This window comes from Parambassis ranga, chromosome 21 (genome assembly GCF_900634625.1).
Source record: "Parambassis ranga chromosome 21, fParRan2.1, whole genome shotgun sequence".
Lineage (NCBI taxonomy): Eukaryota > Metazoa > Chordata > Actinopteri > Ambassidae > Parambassis > Parambassis ranga.
In genome coordinates, this window is record NC_041041.1 from 22,519,858 (window position 1) to 22,538,557 (window position 18,700).

Below are 18,700 nucleotides of genomic sequence, written 5' to 3' on the forward strand. Positions count from 1 at the left end.
AGGTATTTATTAAGTACTTCTTGCCGCTTTTGGAAAAGGCTTAAAGATACTAAAACACATAAGCAGAGTTATGCGTGCACCCATCAAACTGTGCGACCCAGCGGTGCTGCGTTATTTTGACAAAGCAGCAGTAGAGACAGAACACCGAGTTTAAAAAAGATCACAGTGATCTGTGGCAGGATTGTCACATGAAGAGTCATGTGACCTGTCATCCAGTTGTGTTCAACATGGCGACGGCTACGTCTGTTTTTCACAGAGTCAGAACTGGGTCGAAAATAAATGCCCAGTATGATCAGGAGGGAAACCTCATTCAGGTACAGATGCTTTTAATAGTTGTTTTAACACTGAAAGGTTGCATTTACTGCACAAAACTGTGGATAAATGTAAAATGCTAGAATTGACGTTAGCTAATGCTGAAGTAGATGTTGAAGCTAGCTTGAAACCGATAGGCTTGTGTTATATAAATGCACTTTGAACGTTTACGTCTCAATAATACGTTTTTAAAAAAGCTTTGAAATAGGAATGGGGCGGTGGGAGGGGGGTAGATGGGATAGGTATAAACTGGGAATGTCTTTAGTCAGCAACGCCAGACAAAAAAAGTGTGTCTTCCAGGTGGAAACCCGAGAGGATGAAGAGCAGAGCGTGAAGCTGGCAGAGATTCTGGAACTTCTGCTGGCAGCTGGATACTTTAGAGCCCGGATCAAAGGACTGTCTCCGTTTGATAAGGTCATACTTTTCATGAAACTGATTCATGTTACAAGAGAGCAAGGGAAGTCAAACGTACCCCTGTTTACTTGTCAGTTTGACAATGCTACAAGTTGGCTGATGTGAATTTATGTATTTTCAATACTGTTCAAAGCCTAATAAAGGTTTATTTATTGCACTGCATTCAACCAACAGCATCACTCCACTTTTTTTCCATACAGGTAGTAGGTGGTATGACCTGGTGTATCACCACGTGTAACTTTGACATTGATGTTGATCTTCTTTTCCAAGAAAACTCAACCATTGGCCAAAAAATGTGAGTAGTTTTCCAGCTGGCTGACTATGCCTGCAAGTTGTCAGAGTCCCTTTCCAAAAAAGACTGAGATAATTATTCTGGTGAATGAGGAAAAACACCGTCAGTGGTTTTCAATCAAGTTGTCACAGTGTGGCTGTATTTGTGACTTGACATGTAATTTAGTATAATGTAATTCTGAAATGAGAGGCACAGACAAAAAGTATAACTCTCACAAAGACATACAACTCAGAATCAGGACTGAGATAAATGAAGATTAGTTTGTGTTTCTAACAGAGCCCTGACAGAGAAGATTGTTTCTGTTCTTCCAAAAATGAAGTGTCCTCATCGCCTGGAGCCCCATCAAATCCAAGGACTGGATTTTATCCACATTTTTCCAGTGATACAGGCAAGTGAATTCAACAAGCAAATGATCAAATAAAAGACATGTACAGCAATGATCAGGGGCTCCTGTGTTTTTATATAGGCATGTAGATGTCTTCAGGCCAGGAACCAAAGCAGATGGTACACAAATGTGTTGCCTTTGACAACAGCGTAGGACATCAACTACAGTACCTGTAATGTTTTTTTTCCTGGCAGTGGCTTGTGAAGAGAGCCATAGAGACGAGGGAAGAGATGGGAGATTATGTAAGAGCTTACTCTATTTCTCAGTTCCAGAAGACCCACAACCTTCCAGAGGTAAGCAAACCAACCACAGGCTGTAGATATTGAGGACATATCCCTATATATAAAAATGGAAGCTTTTGTTTTTGTGATTACCAAGAATGAGCTAGGTTACAGATATCTGAACTGTATTTGAACTACTACGCATAACCCAAAGAGAATCAGATGATAATTTTGACATGTGACCCAGACAAGACAGACAAATGATGTTCATATGTGTTGTGAAATTTTAATTCAGGATGAAGAGGTTCTCCAGGGCAAAGATAAAGCTGCAGGGGCAGTTCTGGATGTGCTGGTAGGTTGGTACACCATCATGTACACAGCATGACTTCCTTACAGTATATACCCAATCTAACAAAAGAAATTATTTATTTTACTTAATTTGATTCCCAAATTAGAGTCCAGTTGTTAATGTTGTTAATTAGTATAATCAGTGTGACTGAGTGCCCCGTTTTAGTTAAACAAGTGTGATCTATTAAGTCTGATCTTCACAACGTGTTTGTGGAAGTGAGGTCATGGCACAATCAAAGGACATTTCAGAGGATTTTAGAAAATTAACTGTTGCTCTTTAGGCCCAAAAAGATGAAAAGATTGCAAGACCTCTTCAAAGAGTTTGGACCTGACAAATACAATGAGACACCTTGCTTACAAATAGAGGAGATTCAAGACAATTGATACCCTCCTTAGGAGTCGTCCACAGAGAAAGATCATTCCAAAAGTAAGATGTGTAATAGTTAAGAAGAAATTCATCCAAGCCATTGTTGTTGCTACACACAAGGTCATAGCAGACATTGTTCACAATACTTTGCCCACTCTCAGATATGTAATATTGAATCACTGAATCATATTTTTCTGAATGAAGTATAACATTCGCGTTGTTTGATAAGGTTTCTCTTTGTCTACTGTAAGGCTTTGTGTGAGAATCTGCTAATATATGCGGAAATACAAAAGAAGTCCCAACAATTTATTAACTTTTAAGCCCACTTGTACTTGACTAAGTAAAAGCATAGATTGTTTCTGTTGAAACGTGTTCACATGCTCAACAGCATAAAGAACAAGCTGCTTTCTGAATTTGTAGGAGGTCTACAAACCACAGAGGAAGTATAGAAGGCAGAGGGATGCAGGGGAACTGCTGGATGAGGAATCCAGGGTTCACTCTACTCTGCTTGAATATGGCAGGTGAGATCAGATGTGTGTGCCCTGTATCCTGTAATCCTCTTAACGTTTTGTCATTATCCTCAACTTTCTGCATGATGCTTGCTGTCAGAGAATTTTGGACTGTTACAAAGGAAAAACAAACGTTTGATTGAGGAAATTATATTGTTTGACTTTTTTAATAAACCAAAACCAGTTACAGAATATATTTTTTATTTATTTATTGTTACATTTTGACACAATTGAAACCATTGTCTGAAATTATTTATACCATTTATCTTACTGCACAATTTTAGGAATATTCAATCTTCTGCATTATTCAAACTTCTAGTAGTTAGTACATTCTAATCTACCATAAACCGTACCTTGAGAGAGGTGGGGACAACCTACTAAGTCTCTTTTCAATTATGGCAAAGACCAAGGAACTTAGAGAGGACCTCTGGATCCGTATTGTTGATGTTCACAAGAAGAGAAAAAGCTGTTGAAGTATTTCCAAAGTTGTTTTTAGTTACCAGTAGCTGCAGTGCAAAGCGTTATTAGAAAGTTCAAGAAGTTTCACACTGTACGAAATCTTAAAGGACGTGGTAGGAAGACAAAAGGGTCCCCTGCACGGGCAAGAATGGTAGTGGAGGAGCCTAATAAAAATCCAAGGATCCCCACAATCGCCATTTGGAATAATTTGAGTGAAGCTGGTATAAAACGCTCAAGGCAGACACTCCAGCAGACACTGCACATAGTTGGCCTTTTTTGGACACGACCCAGAAGGACTCCACTTCTTTAAGACAGGAACCCTAAAGCAAAAATAAAAGCTTTGCCATTGATGAGTGAGAACGGGTATGAATAATTTTGGATGTGGTTCTTTTTTTCAAAATATAAAATGATCAAAAAGAAACATTTTTTAGTAGTTTCTTTACCGACATGTCTTACAGTCTTTTGTGTCTTTTCCAGCCAGAACAGAAAAGGTGTAGGTGTAGGTGTTGATATGAAATATGTGTGTGTTTATACAACTCATAATTTTTGGGAGCCCCTATTAATGTACTGTACATTTAAAATGAAATGTTTACTTTTCAGCTGTAATGACAATCATCAGACCCATTAACTTTTCTAGCATACATTCTCTGTTCATGCTTTAAACCCCATTCAGGTGATATAGACTCATATCCACATCTCATGCCTAGTTTTACTTTTGTCTGATATATTGTTTTTCATTCACGCGTCTCCATCTCTGTACTAGAATGTCAGATTTCCTCCTGTAAGTACTTGATAGCCTTGTGATGCTTTCTTTTACTGCAAGCCCCGCTCACACTGCTGTTTTGTGGTTGAATGTGTTGGTCACAGAATGCAAGCAGTACTTATCAAATCAGGCATGATGGAGGTAGTGTTCTTTTAATGCGCTTTTGCATTTATCACTTTATTAATCAGACACCTCTCCTGTGAGCGATCAGTTTGTCCTTTGCCTCATGTTTTGGTGTGGCATGGTGTATTTGAACATGAGTTTCGATGGAAAGGAATGCTCACTTTTTACTTGACCTTGGTAATGGTACATAATGTGTTTTTTTTTTTTTTCTCCAGACGATATGGATTCAGCAAGCAGTCCAAACAAGACAAAGTAGGTGTAAAGATTTAGATTAGTCTTCCCCTGATTTTCCCATGAATGCCTTTACAAAACACTGCTGCACTCTTCCATTTATAGCAAAATGCTTGTAATGTTTGTGCCGGTACATGTAGCCTGCCTCACTGGAGGGTTTGAAATGGCACTGTTCATAGGCAGAAAATATGACTAAATTGTGCTATTTGAGTAAAGCAGAAATAGACCTCACTTCACTTGTCCTATCTGGATTTGTTGGTTGTTTAGTCTGTCAATTCTCTCTGTATTTTACAGGAGCATTGTGGTCACTTATTCAAAGTAAAAACTGCACATAACAACCCCTGATATTTCAGTTTAGCTCCTTTGATTCCGTTAACTACCCTTTGTGTTTTTACCTCTAGGTAGATGAGGAGAAGGCTTTAATGTCCAGTGGCCTTCAGGCAGTACCCCCTGGTATGATGGACATGTCGGAGGAAGACAACCTGCAGGCAGCAGAGGAGGTTAGCAATTTATGTATTGCGCTAGGCTTGTAAAGAAAAAGCCACTCTATGAATATTTGATTACTTTTAGTTACCTTTCCTACAAAAAAAGACATTATGAACGTAAATATCACATCAATTGTTCCTGTGGTTTATTATGCAGTAAATATAATTATTATACAAATTACTTACTTGGCCAGATGCTCTGTTTTTTCCATCACCTTTGTTAGAAAGTCTTTACATCTGTCCAAATAATATTGATATTACTTCTTTAAACTGTGATTGTGTATATTTCTCTCATTTATTAAGGTGCGAATCAAAACCTTGATGACCAGCATGGCTGCTATGACAACTGGAGAGGTATGAAAATGATAGCTCATTGATTAGAACTAGTATCCTTGTTATTTTGGTTTAGTATCTATATTTTAAGAAGTACCATTATATACATATTTAATTAACATTTAGTTAAGAATAGTTTGTATTCCCAAAATATTGTTGCTAAAAACTATTCTTATGTACCGGTAATATCCTTCTTTGAGGATACTTCTTCTTTGTGAAATTTATGTTGTGTTTGTGCAGGGCAAGCTGACAGCTAGTGCAGTGGGTCAGATAGTGGGACTTCAGTCTGAAGAGATCAAACTGATTGCCTCCGAGTATGCTGAGAAGGTGAGCGGAGCCCCAGTCTCACCTGTCGCAGGTGCACTCTAGCTGTGCTGTGGTTTTATTCTTTCCTCAGCATAAACTACCAAACTGAGGCTTCTTTGTGCTTTTCTGCTTTCAAAATGAACCTCTCCTTATTTATGGTGGTTTAGCCCACTTGTGGTGTTCTATTTTAAACATCAACTAGGTTCTTAAAGCTATTCTTGTGTCTGTTTTTTTGCTTGCTCAGTTCAGTTCTGTTTGGTGGGGAAACTGTTTATATGTGGTGGAGGACCTCAGTGGGTGGGTCTGTGTAAAACTCTGTGTAAATAGCTCTAAATGTCTCCATATTTACCTGTGTTGGTCTGACTGACTGACTGGTGTATCTATGGACTGGCTAACAGCTATGAGACGGGGCTGTGGTGGTGGGACAGGTTGACAGTCCATTGTTCTTGGTGTGAACATGGGACTTTGAGTTAAACTTCCTGGATGGAATGGATGGAATCTGCATTGTATGTGGTAGAAAGATGATGTCCGAACACCGCTGTTGAGGGAAGGTTTTTCCAGTTTAACATACGCTACCATTCAAAAGTTTCGGGTCACCAGTCCAGTTCTATAGCTTTTCTGATAAGCATAACAGTTCTGCGGTGCTAACATAATTTCACAGGAGTTTTCTAATCACCAGTTAGCCGAGTATCGCCAGTTAACACGATCAGCTAACACAATGTATCATTAATCCCATTAAAAATCAGCCTTTTCTAACTAGAATATTTATTTACCTCATTAACAATGTCTAGACTGTATGTCTGATTACTTTAATCTTCATTGGAAAAAAAAAAATAATTTTTAAATAAAAACATTTCCAAGTGACCCCAAACTATTTAAATGGTAGTGTATGGCTTCCTTGATTACTCTTACAAACCACCTGCCCTCCCTGTCTAAGATGTGAACATTGTTGTCCTCAAAGGAGTGTCCTTTCTCTGAGGTGAAGATGAACAGCTGAGTTCAACAACATTTGTTGTTCAGACGTATTTCAAAACATTCTCTGAAAACTGATGAAACATTGGTGGCCAGCACTCTTACAATACTGTTCTAACATATGTTTGCATGTAGTAATACACGGTTTTGTTCCTGCAGCAATTGGAGCTGTCCTCTGAAGAGCGTTTAGAGCGCTATGGCCCGCTGCAACAGCATCGCAGGGCAGTCGCCTCATTTAACAAACAGATCCTGCAGAAGACTAAACAGTTGGAGGAGGTCAGTGGTTCATTGTGGACAGCATGCTGTGTCAGACACTATTAACAGTTTCTAAGTTCCTTTGATGTTGAAGGGATTAGTGTGGACGGTAAAGGTCAGAGGAAACAATACCCACAGTATACTACACATAACAAAACACTGGGCTGCACTGTGGCACAGCTGGCCTGAAGTAGTTCATATTCCTCAATACTACTACCTGTGTATGTCACAGGGCTATACAATTAGTCCAATAATTATCTCCCCAACCTCCAGTCCTCTATATGATATAGTTGTACACCCTATGAAACTTATGCTACTAAATACATAAAGATAATTCCCTTAACAATAAATACCCCCACCCACAACCAGAGCTGATGATGATCCACATCATTGTGGAAAATTAGGCATAATGCATAATGTCTGACAGCAATGATAAGAGTATAGCTACAGTCTCATAGATTATGTAACAGTATTTGTTTTTGTGCTGACAGCTACAAGCCAAGCAAGCAGAGATGGGGAAAGTTTGTGGCCAAGCGAAGAAAAATCTGATGGAGGTAAATACTCTGGACTAGTTGGGCTACATACACGCTGAGTCAAGGCAATTGATGACAGTTCCTGCAGAAATGATCCGTGGAGCAGCTAAAAATTACAAAGTACAAAGACTTGCATGACAATAAGCCACAACCATTTAAAAAGCAGAACCTTTTGTAAGTTTTTAACAATTAGGCATGGAAATACAGTTCCTGAGAATCAGTAGCACAATTTTCTGAAAATCTACAGTTTTACAAATGCTAGACTTTTTTTACACCATATGTTTATCTTTCCAGGCTGCTGAGCTCTCAGAAAAGCTGAACAAAGAACTGAAATCTTTAGAAGAGATAGAGGAGCAGGCTGACTGTGGGTGAGTCATGTAGTGGGATCCACTTTAGCATTTTTTATTTAGGGCTCAAACCAGTACTTGTTTATTATTATTATCATATATATAATATTTCCACATATGCCACAAGTTAAGCAGCAGTGAGCTAGAAACAACTAATGCAATCTTTACCACAAGCTGATGGACTCATTCATTTCATTTTCAAAGTCAAATTCAAAATGCTTCATGAAGGGCCATAAATGTTTTTTAAGTTATGGCTGTATCAAATTTCATGTACACAATTGCAAGCCAGAGATACAGAGTTTTGCCATTAATAGTAGAGCTGAACAACAGAACCTGACCAGTGATCATTTGTTTTATCACAAATCTTGTGTGCACAGTTAAAGTTGTAGAAATGGGTGACGAAGCTGAAGTAGATGTATTCTGACAAATTCAAATGCTATATTTTTATTTTCTTTTGGCTTCTTGTATTTTTGGTGCAGGAACAACAATAAAAATGTAGTAGGAGTAAAGTTTTTGGTAAACTTTATATACAAAAGGTTCATCAGACTTTGTAATGAACATCTGGTATATATAAACATCTGATCAGTCAAAACAATTATTTTACAACATTAGTACATTTCTAAAAAGGGTCAGGGTATGCTTGATAGTTGTACAGTATTGAAGTCCCCAAAGTCTTTGTCCTTCACTTCTTTCACATTGTAAAAATAAATTTGAAAGCAAAAGTGAAATCAGAGAAGTGATCTGAACAGACTTCACTGTTAGTGGGGAAGTGCAAGTATATTGGCTAGAAAAGTCAAGTATAGTAGTGTGATATTGGAAACCTCATTGGGACTAGAAATTGTTGCAGTCTACTGCTACAACTAGATGGCAGCAAAGACCTTGTACATAATTATGGCATAGGGTTCAGAAATGTTCAAAAATGAATCCACAATAATCCTGCCTAAGCTCTCAGTAAATCCAAATACATGCAAAGAGTTTGGAGCATCAGAGCATCTTTCTGCACCCAGGCCTGGGTGTTGCCACTTGAACGTATGTAACAGTTACCTCTAAGGCCTTTATTGACATAGCATTTCACAGTTCACAAGGTAGGACTTGTGGTGGACTGATCAGTTTTTATCCAACAATAACCACCATATATGAAATGTATTCATTCATTTCTAAATAAAATGTAGATCCTTCACAGGTGTCATAGTGACAATATATGATTGATCAGACTGATGAGAATATTGTCTACAGTATGGAAGTTGATCAACATAACATTATTTGACACGTTTTTGGTAGTCAAAAAAAAGAAAATACAAAAAAAGTTTGTGTGTGTTATTAGCATGTGTTGCTTGGGCGTCAATTTACAATTCATCATCAATCAGATTACATGCCTATATCCTCCAAACAACATGAGTTTACAGACAGAATGACAAGGTCAGAGCACTTCAGTGGCAGGATGGACCCTGTGACACTAACAGATAATAGTCAGTCTGATGGTATGTTTGTTTTCAGGCTGCTGGAGAAGCTGGGAGCTCTGGTGACCATGAACGAGAATCTGAAGCAGCAAGAGCAGGAGTTCCGCACACACTGCAGAGTGAGCAGATCAGCAAGCTCACTCTTTTTCCCTATGATACTGTATCCAGTAGCTAGTTTTGTTTTTTAATGTATATATTTTGTATGCAGGAAGAAATGGCCCGTCTGCAGCACAACATTGAGGAGCTGAAGTCAGCATCAGGAAAGGACACAACGGAGGAAACGGTATTAACCATTACCTTTTTTACATTGTAGGTTACTCCTGTTAAAAATGCTGCCAATTTGTTTCTCTTTTCTTAGGAGAGGAATCAGCTGATAGACAAACAGTACAACACAGACAGAGAGAAACTGCAGAAGATTCGTCTGCACATGGTAACTATCATCCAGTTCAACGTAAGATTAGATAGAATTGCAGTGATTTCTGATGTGTCTGCGTCACAGCAGTAGATAACAGAACACAGATAGGAATGAGACAGCATGCTAAATAAAACAAGACATCTGCCAATTTTGTTTGAATATTACATATTAAAAGTTCTTATTAATTCCAATTCAATTCAATTTTATTTATATAGCGCATAAATTTATATAGCCTGAACCCCCTTTAGGAGCAACAGTGGCAAGAAAAAAACTTCCCTTTAACAGGAAGAAACTGTGAGCAAGACCCAGCTCATAAGGAGAACCTTCCTGCTGCCAGTCTGCCGGGTAGACCTAACACTGTATTCATTTCTGTTGGTAAACTGACAGTCAGTTTTGAGTCAGTGTTTTTATTGCAAATGTAGTCCTGCACTTTGATGGAGACAGCACAATCATACAGTTGTGTTCAAATTAATAGCAGTGTTTGTTAAAATCTTAATGACTAAACTAATATTTAGTATAACCACTGTTTTTGAGAACTCCTTTACATCTGTGCTGCATGGAGTCACCCAACTTCTGGCGCCTGTAAACAGACATTCCGGCCGTGGATGATTTGACAACCTTCCACGATTCCTCTGCATTTCTTGGAATGCCTCAGAAACAGCGTTTTTGATGTCACCCCACAAGTTTTCTATTGGATTATGGTCCGGGGATTGGGCTGGCCACTCAATAACCTTAATTTTTTTGGTCTGGAACCAAGATGCTGCTTGCTTATGGTATGTTTGGGGTCTTTGTCTTTTTGAAACACCCATTTCCCACCCACTTCAGCATAAGACAACATGACCTCCTCAAGTATTTTTGAGGATTTTGATATAAGCAAATTGATTCATGATCCCTGGTATGAGATAAATAGGCCTGACACCATAGTAAGAGAAACAGCCCCATGTCATGATGCTTGCACCACCATGCCTCACAGTCTTCAGAGTGTACTGTGGCTTGAAGTCAGTTTTTGGTTGTCGTCTGCCAAACTGTCTGCGGTCTTACTTTCATCAGTCCATGTTTCTCCATTTCTCTTTAGGCCAGTCGATATGTTCTTTGGCAAATTGCGTCCTCTTCAGCTCTTCTTTTTTTTAACAGTTGGACTTTGCGGGGGCTTCTTGCCAATAGATTAGCCTCGGGCTTCAGGCTTTATCCTTAAGTAACGGCCACCTGAATGACACCTGTTTGTTCACATAATGAATGACCTCACTGATTGAACTCCACACTGCTATTATTTTGAACAGGCCCCTTTTACTTAATTATTCAATTACCCAGACTCAGAAGCATTCATATCATGAATGTTGGGTCTGTTGGCTTCTCTGATTCTACTACACCTGGTGAATTATTTGCCATGTAATAATAAGATTTATACCCAAAACAGTGTTTGATCTGGTTAGTCATGTTGAACTGCTATTATTTTCAACACAACTGTAGGTAAATGTAGAGAGAACCCGGTAACACAGACAAAAAATAAAATAATAAAGAAGTTGATTGTATTTCAATGTTGCTTTTAGAGAATGGTAAATAAATGGAAATGAAATAATGAAACATCTTCCCAAGTACCTGTGGTTTACACACATATAGCAGTTTTTTAACTCTCCTATGCACATCACCTGCCTGTTGACCAACCTAATACACTTTCATCATATAACTGCATGTCATGTAAAGTCAGTCAATCTTGGCTTCTTCTCTACTGAGAAGCGCTTTTTTGTTTTTTGCAAGTGTGTTTTTTTGTACCATATTTTTTTTATAACCATTTGCCCCAAAACCACGAACCACACAATTTGCAAAACATTGCTAAAGATTCAATACAGCACTATAAAAGTTCAAGTTTGGACAATTTTGTTTTGTGGGGGAACACTTTGGGGCACAGGATTAACTTATCGCCTATAAAAGGATGCATATAGATTTGATGGATGGTCTTCTTTGTAGCTACATTTAATGAGACAGTTGAATGCTTGAGCTGACACTGCAGTGTCATGCAGAGGAAACTGCCTATTTTTTTATTTATTTATTCATTTATTTTTGATTAAGTGATTCTGTTTCCAGGAAGAGTATGTTCACTAGTCTTTAGGCATGACACACACTCTTTGTAAACTGAATCACTGGATTCCCCTCACTCTGCTCAGGCCCGGAGAAATCGGGAGATCGCCATCCTGCAGAGAAAGATCGACGAGGTGCCCAGCCGTGCTGAACTGACCCAGTACCAAAGAAGATTCATTGAACTCTACAGCCAAGGTAAGTTCCTTTTATTTATTAACTCTCATCAGGGTTTGTGCTCAGAAAACACTCAAGGTGTCATTGTCCTGTTGTCAATGATGTGAACAATGACAGTGAATCTCTGCTCATTCTTGTGCTTTCTAGTTTCTGCTACGCACAAAGAGACCAAGCAGTTCTTCACTCTGTATAACACATTAGATGACAAGAAGGTCTATTTGGAGAAGGAGGCAAGTAGTCGTAGCAGCAACCCTTGAAATTACAGTTTCTAGTTATCTTTGACTATAAATAGTCTGTTATTTCTGTAACTAAAAATGTATGAAAAAAAATCTATGGTTTTATTTTTATTAAATTGAAGGTGAACATATGTACTAAATATTGATAGAAGATGTGTCCCTTTCCTCTCTACAGGTGAATCTGCTCAATTCTATTCACGACAACTTCCAACAGTAAGTATGAGTACACAGTCTCTAGGTAACATGAGTGACAGCAGAGACCACACGCTGCGTGTCTGTCACATTGTTTCACTGCTTTATTCACTGAGTATTTAAAAGTGACTTCTCCTGTCCAGAGCCATGTTGTCCTCTGCAGCCAAGGAGCAGTTCCTCAGACAGATGGAGCAAATTGTTGAGGGAATCAAACAGAGTCGCATAAAGGTGAGATCATTCTGGTTTGTTACAGCTTACATCTTTTTATTGCTGTTACAATGATGTTGCAGTATCAGACATTTGATACCAGTATTCCTGATATGCTGATGCTAATGCCATTGGTCCTATTTTGGTCTTTTATTTATTTTTAATTATTTCAAACAATGTCTGCATCCTCTCAGAAGCAAAAGTTCGCCCATTCATATTTCATATGGTGAGCCATCAGCAGTCACAAAGATAGTGCAGGTAGCATTGCTGTGAAAGTTATCAGTTGCCGGAAATATGTGGAAATATGCAAATAACATTACATTCATACAGAAAAGTCAAGAATTCTCCTGCAGATTATGCGTCAAATAAACAGCTATTACAGCCTAATAAAGTGTAAGTATCCTTCAACTCATTTCTGTTCCCCCTGTCTGCTTTTTCAGATGGAGAAAAAGAAGCAAGAGAACAAAATGAGGAGAGATCAGCTGAATGATGAGTACCTGGAGCTGCTTGACAAGCAGAGGCTGTACTTCAAAACTGTCAAAGACTTCAAGGAGGTGAGAAAAGAATGGCTGACTTTGTTGCACTGTAACTAAATCAGACATATCCCAGTTGTCCTAATTAAAGTTTACAAGAATAGTGAACCAAAAGTTATGTACAACTAGTTGTCGTTTCATATAATGCATGGCAGTGTTTACCTCATTACTACGATAAATCCAGTGAGAATAATTGGAGAATACTGCATATTAACATCAGTATTGGTTTATGAAAACAGTATTGATGAAAAAGAATTTGAACAGTTTTTATAATGGTTGCCACTCAGTTAGTTCTGCAATGCAGTACCCTTTTCACCAGGTGATTGCAAACACCTGGTAGCTCATAAACCACCAGGAAATGTATAATGTGACCACTAGATGGCTCTAGATGCAACAGTAACAACAAGAGAGGTGAAAATCATTCTGTATATTTGTATTAGTCAGGCAATCCCCAAATGAAATATGTTTCAAATAACAGTAAAAACAGTTGTAAAGCATCATTTATATTAGACAGGTTTGTTTCTTTTGATGTAAACTTTCGATGTAACCATAAACGATGAAATATTTGTCTTTTTGTCACCAGGAATGTCGGAAGAATGAGATGCTGCTGTCCAAGCTAAGAGCTAAAGGAGCCTCTTAAGCTGTATCACTAGCCCATGTGTCCTGTGTATGATCTAGAGATACATTGTGCTCCTCATATGTGCCACATCCAGCACTGAGAACAAAAAAGGTCTAAGAAACTTCAGTCACGCGCTTACCATTATCATTACTTCTACACATCTAGTCAGCCAAGTCTCAAAAATGGTTATTTTGTATGAATGAAGTACAGGGACCTTTAACAGTCCTATTAATCAGGATAATGTATAATATTAGAGTCAGTTTTAATTCTAGATAACTAACAACAAAGAGAGTGCCATGTCCTCTGAAAGAGATGCATCTTTGTCTTATGGCATATAAGACAAAGATGCATCTCTGTAGTTTATCTTACATTTGCTTCCATCTAATGTCTAACCAGTATCTAAGGAATTAAAGAATCTGTCAATATACACTCAGAATGCTTTTGGTGTTACTTATCACAGATTGGACTGCCTTCAATCAGCACACTGTGTCTGAGAGAACCTTTCTATCAGGATGAGTCTGTGCAGGAGTCAGTGAATGAAACATTCTGCACTAATTTCAATCAGTCAACATTTAAAAACCAACCAAACATCTGAATGTGGTCATTGAAAAAGACACAAAAAACATGAAAATAAAGATTATAAAACTGTAAGATCATAGTTTTGTCTGTGTTTGCACTTCAGTGCAAATGTTTCCATGCCAATGTTTTTTCCTTCAGTACAAAATTTAGTTTTTAAAGCCAACGTTTATCAGTATCAAACTTTATTGTCAATGTTTTATACAAATGCTTTCCTTTTTCTGGCTATTACCACAAACACCAAAGTTTCCCAGACGGCATATCTGAAATATTCACTCTTTTTAAAACAATGGGACAACACTGCCACTGTCAGATTAAACTGCAAATTACAACATTGCCTTTTACCCTTCATTTTTATCCAGAATGCTTTGGTCAAAAGATGAATCACTCAGTATACATATAGATAGAAATATTGTACTGTAAGAAATACTACTTAAAATCAGTAGCCTACTGCTTTAGTGTTCTGGTGTCTGCTTACTTTTAGCTGTGTAGTGTATTATACAGTCCAGAAATACTGTAGGTCGCTGCTTGTGTGTTATGAATGTGTTGTTCTGTGTCCAAGCCTGCCTCTATTATCAGCTGAGCTCACTCTCCAATCTCAGTGAAGCTGATATGCACAGAGTTTGTGTGTGTCATCCACCACAGCACTGATTGGATGACATTTAGAAGATGTCCATGTATGTAGGCTATGCTCAAACAGTTACATTTCTGACTATTTCATCACTCAGACTGGATCTATTCCAACAGGTTGAAACTACACCATCAGCCTCCTGCAGCAGCTTCGAAGAACATCATGTTTGATTTCTTATTGTTGTTGGTAGAATTCTAGAGATTCTGATATGGTCCTGATATGACTATGCAGTGAGGTATTTCACAGTGTCCCTGTCAGTCACTACATTAGAATGGGAGAGAGGCGTTGAGTAGATAAAAGTAGGAAATTGGTGTGGAGGAATCTGTGCACCTCAAACGTTTGACAGGAGAAGAGGAAGACGTGGCCTAACTTTAACAGACCTCAGAACCTGTGGCACCTTACCAGAGGGACATGCCTGTTTTTAAGACATCAGTCTGCTGGCAGGTGTCTGATGTTTCACTATGAATGTGTCCTTGCTGCTGTCCAGCTTGTTTGTGCTCCTGGTTTTCACTTTGTGTGGGCTGTCAGTGGGAGTCAAGAATCAAGGAACACACGAGGACCACGGCTCCCACCTCAGGGCCCTGTGGAAGCTGCACATGAGGAACTCCCTGCTTAAAGGTAAGGGTAAGCAGAAAAATAAACACAGAAGTTAAATAAAACCTGTTTCAAATAGTGTTATGTGGTGTGAATACATACAGTAGTGTTGCAGAGAAATTGATGAATTTGTTAAAAACGTTTCCCAGAGAGGAAACATTCTTATTAGTAAGAAAGTTACCAATTATATACTTATATACTAGTGTAGTCTTAGCTTGAAATGTGTTCTTATATTTTGAATTTACGCTGTACTTGGTTGGACCGTTGTTGCAAGAAACAAGCTCAAAATAAATTGTATTTTCCACATCATTCTTGGACCAGTGTACCACACTAGTCACCATCCGAAAGCCAAATTGAAGTTTCATTTGTATGCTGCATGCTTGCATTTACATTTTACACCATGTACCATTTTCATAACATGTTAAAAACAGAAAAATACAACAGCTTTTTCCTCATTCATGACACTATTTCCTAAACTTCAAGTACAGTAAGACATAACTAGTCACAAAAAAGAACTACAGCAGCCAGCTATTCAACTGTAACCCATTAAGCAGCTTTTCAGCAGCAACCTACTGACAAAGAACAACAGTAGCAGGTAAGTGTTGTAAACTGTGTGAACAGAGAATGCACACACAGGTTCGTTCACTTCAGAGGTCAAACCCACCGAGTACGCCAGCTGCTCTCCTTCTTCAGCCACTCATTACTCCACTTGTCTGAGCAGATGTCCTGATGCTCTGGCAGTAAGCTTGTCCGAGGGAACCTTACATTGGATGTTACCACAAAGCTCCATTGTTCTGCTTCTGACACATTGTCAATGTATCAAAGCTTCTTCTTCTTCTTGAACACTTTAAATTCAAGTAGACTAAAGACCATAGTACCAGGTCCTGTGTTTTTTTCCCAACAGTCTACGATTGGTTTCAAATCATGCAGAATTGTTATATGCACAAAACTGTTTTAACTGTTGCAAGCTTTTCTCCTTATGTTCTTATGTCCACTGTTCAGCAGGCCATTTATTCCACACCCATTCATCTCTGTGTAATACAGGTCCTCAACCAGTCAGACAGCATCTGCTCTACTGCCGTGTTGGTATTGGCTACCATCTGCAGATCCTACCCAGTGGCTTGGTAGGAGGCATCCACAATCCCACTGAATACTGTGAGTCCGCAATGACATCAGGAGAATTGTATTTTATTCACAGTATTTTTTATATAAACAGTTACCACCCAGGGAAAATGGGAGGAAAGCAACAGCAACAGTGAGAACCTCTGTGGGGTGTAAAGATGAACTCACTGGCTATATGTTGATGTTGCTTTCCTCCTGGACTGTGAGGGAGTTAGAATTTTGGTTGTTTTGTTTTTGACCTGTTGACACTGATGATTTAGTTTTTACTGTTCTTTCTCTTCTCACTGTTCTCTACTTTTTGCAATGTGTGTTGTTATAGGGTGTGTCACTAATTTCGTTGCTTTTATGTCTGAACCTTTTGTTCACTCTTTGTTGCTGGTTATCATTTTTGTAAAAATGCACTTAGCAGCCAAAATGAAAGCAGATCGCTGGATTTGTTTCTGCTTGTGTAGGTTCGCTCAAGGTGTTTGCTATGAAGAATGGAGTGGTGGGAATCAGAGGTGTTAAGAGTGGCTTGTACCTCTGTCTGAGTGGAGAAGGACTGGCATATGGAACAGTAAGTAGGCAAATGCTCAGCTGATACTGTAGCACACCACCTCAGGGTGGATTTTCCTTTGCCTCATTAACACCCTGGTCTGGGCTGCATAATGGAAAAAAATAAGGCTAATGTTAACATGTTCTTTCCAGAAGCAGTTTTCTGATGACTGCATGTTGAAGGAGAACCTGGAGGAAAATTATTACACTACCTACTCCTCTCTGTCTCACCCAGGCATCTACCTGGCTCTCTCCTACAAAGGAGAGCTCAGGAGGGGCAACACTGTTAGCCGTCACCAGTCCTGCACCCACTTCCTCCCTCGGAAGGTGCTTTGATCAGACTGCACTGCCCTTTACCTGAACTGGAGAAACGCTGCAGATGGAAGCTAGTGTCCTTGCAGAATCCAGGGCGTAGACTGTAACATGGATAAATAAACTAATGGGAATAAGGACTGTAACCGAAGTTTTAATGCATGAATATTCCCCAGTTTATGATGTCTGGTGAACATCAAACAGCAGACATAGTTAGAGAGGTAAAGAGAGTGGATAATCCACCAGTGGAGGAGGTAGATACTTTCTTCAGACCAAAAACAGCTAAAAGAGAGAGAACTTACAAGTATTAGAAAGACACAAGGTCATAGTGGACAGTCTGCAGCTGTTTAGTGTGTTTGGTAACCTATAACAGATGCATGAGATGATGAAATGTTAATTTGTTGATTAAAGTCACTACTGTGAACACCACCACTGTCAATTATAATGCAAATACAAAACCTGTATGCAAGTTTGTGATTGATAAAAAGTGAAAAAGTGTTGATACACATGTATACAGTTTTCAGGATGCAGTAATAAAATATTTATTTTTTTGTTATAAACCGTGTTGGGAAGATTACTTTAGAAATGTAATTGGTTACAATTACGAGTTACCCTGTTAAAAATTACTTTATCAAAGTAATGTAACTAATTACATTTGATTACATTTTAATTACTGTTCTTAGTTTTGAATGAATGCTCTCAACTGTTCCATATAACACAATAATAAAATCAATCATATCATACACACCCACACACAAAAGTGGGATATACTATGTGCTATATCTTGATCAATAAACAAACTTAAAACTAAAACACCAGGTGTAGTGTCAGCAAAGAAATATAACTTTAACATATCTGAATGTAAACTTTCACAGCAGTCAATGCACTTGGCAAATGCAACCAAATCAGTGCTTATACTCTTGAAGGCAGTTGTGAAAAAGAACATGGCTGTGCTCAACAGGACCCTCGGGTGTGAAATGATTAGATCATTAGAATTATTAGACTTGTTCTTCTACAAAAACAAAATACAAAAAAAGAAACAGATAAAACAATGGAATACTAATGATTAAAATGTGCTGATGGAATGTTAGCTGAAGTTTTGGTGCATATGTCTCAAAACCTTCTTATGTCAATTTGATAGTGTGGACTGACCCTTTAAAAACATATTGGGCTATTGTGTATTTGCAGAAAGCAGCTGGACAGTGGGATCCCTGGATGTGTCCAGGCAGTGACCAGCAGTTTCTCTCCTCCTCCAACTGCCTCTCCACTCTGACTTCAGGGACTCATATGTAATCCTACCCACAAAGTGGGAGGTGTAGGGTCACTTGATACCACCTCTGAGTAGCAGCACACATCTGCTC

At 38.5% G+C, this 18,700-nt stretch overlaps 2 protein-coding genes across 3 annotated transcripts; both read left to right on the forward strand.

Annotated features, from left to right (window-relative positions):
• The first annotated feature begins 159 nt into the window (after positions 1-159).
• Positions 160-14,221, forward strand: ccdc93 (CCC complex scaffolding subunit CCDC93). Of its 2 annotated transcripts, XM_028393220.1 has the most exons (24): positions 160-314; positions 613-726; positions 927-1,021; positions 1,295-1,406; positions 1,598-1,696; positions 1,920-1,976; positions 2,760-2,860; positions 4,071-4,088; positions 4,409-4,445; positions 4,826-4,924; positions 5,213-5,263; positions 5,483-5,569; positions 6,680-6,796; positions 7,267-7,329; positions 7,603-7,676; positions 9,153-9,234; positions 9,324-9,398; positions 9,474-9,545; positions 11,696-11,804; positions 11,931-12,013; positions 12,195-12,232; positions 12,355-12,439; positions 12,859-12,972; positions 13,535-14,221. In XM_028393220.1, the coding sequence occupies exons 1-24, from the start codon at positions 189-191 to the stop codon at positions 13,589-13,591; spliced, it is 1,965 nt and encodes a 654-aa protein (XP_028249021.1). In that variant the 5' UTR covers positions 160-188; the 3' UTR covers positions 13,592-14,221. The 2 variants fall into 2 exon arrangements, with proteins under 2 accessions (XP_028249021.1, XP_028249022.1); XM_028393221.1 differs by lacking the exon at positions 4,071-4,088.
• Positions 14,222-15,238: 1,017 nt separating this feature from the next.
• Positions 15,239-18,632, forward strand: LOC114453803 (fibroblast growth factor 4A-like). Its single transcript, XM_028433699.1, has 5 exons — positions 15,239-15,395; positions 16,416-16,526; positions 16,946-17,049; positions 17,181-17,354; positions 18,528-18,632. The coding sequence occupies exons 1-5, from the start codon at positions 15,239-15,241 to the stop codon at positions 18,630-18,632; spliced, it is 651 nt and encodes a 216-aa protein (XP_028289500.1).
• The last annotated feature ends 68 nt before the right edge of the window (positions 18,633-18,700 follow it).

What these genes read in the sequence shown, in the direction of transcription:
- LOC114453803 (XM_028433699.1), top strand. Translation starts at nt 15,239, where the DNA reads ATGAATGTGTCCTTGCTGCTGTCCAGCTTGTTTGTGCTCCTGGTTTTC. An exon ending in GAGGAACTCCCTGCTTAAAG is followed by an intron (nt 15,396 to 16,415) that starts GTAAGGGTAAGC and finishes TGTGTAATACAG; the next exon opens with GTCCTCAACCAGTCAGACAG. An exon ending in AAGGACTGGCATATGGAACA is followed by an intron (nt 17,050 to 17,180) that starts GTAAGTAGGCAA and finishes TGTTCTTTCCAG; the next exon opens with AAGCAGTTTTCTGATGACTG.
- ccdc93 (XM_028393220.1), top strand. Translation starts at nt 189, where the DNA reads ATGAAGAGTCATGTGACCTGTCATCCAGTTGTGTTCAACATGGCGACG. An exon ending in AGTTCCGCACACACTGCAGA is followed by an intron (nt 9,235 to 9,323) that starts GTGAGCAGATCA and finishes TTTTGTATGCAG; the next exon opens with GAAGAAATGGCCCGTCTGCA. An exon ending in AGGACACAACGGAGGAAACG is followed by an intron (nt 9,399 to 9,473) that starts GTATTAACCATT and finishes CTCTTTTCTTAG; the next exon opens with GAGAGGAATCAGCTGATAGA.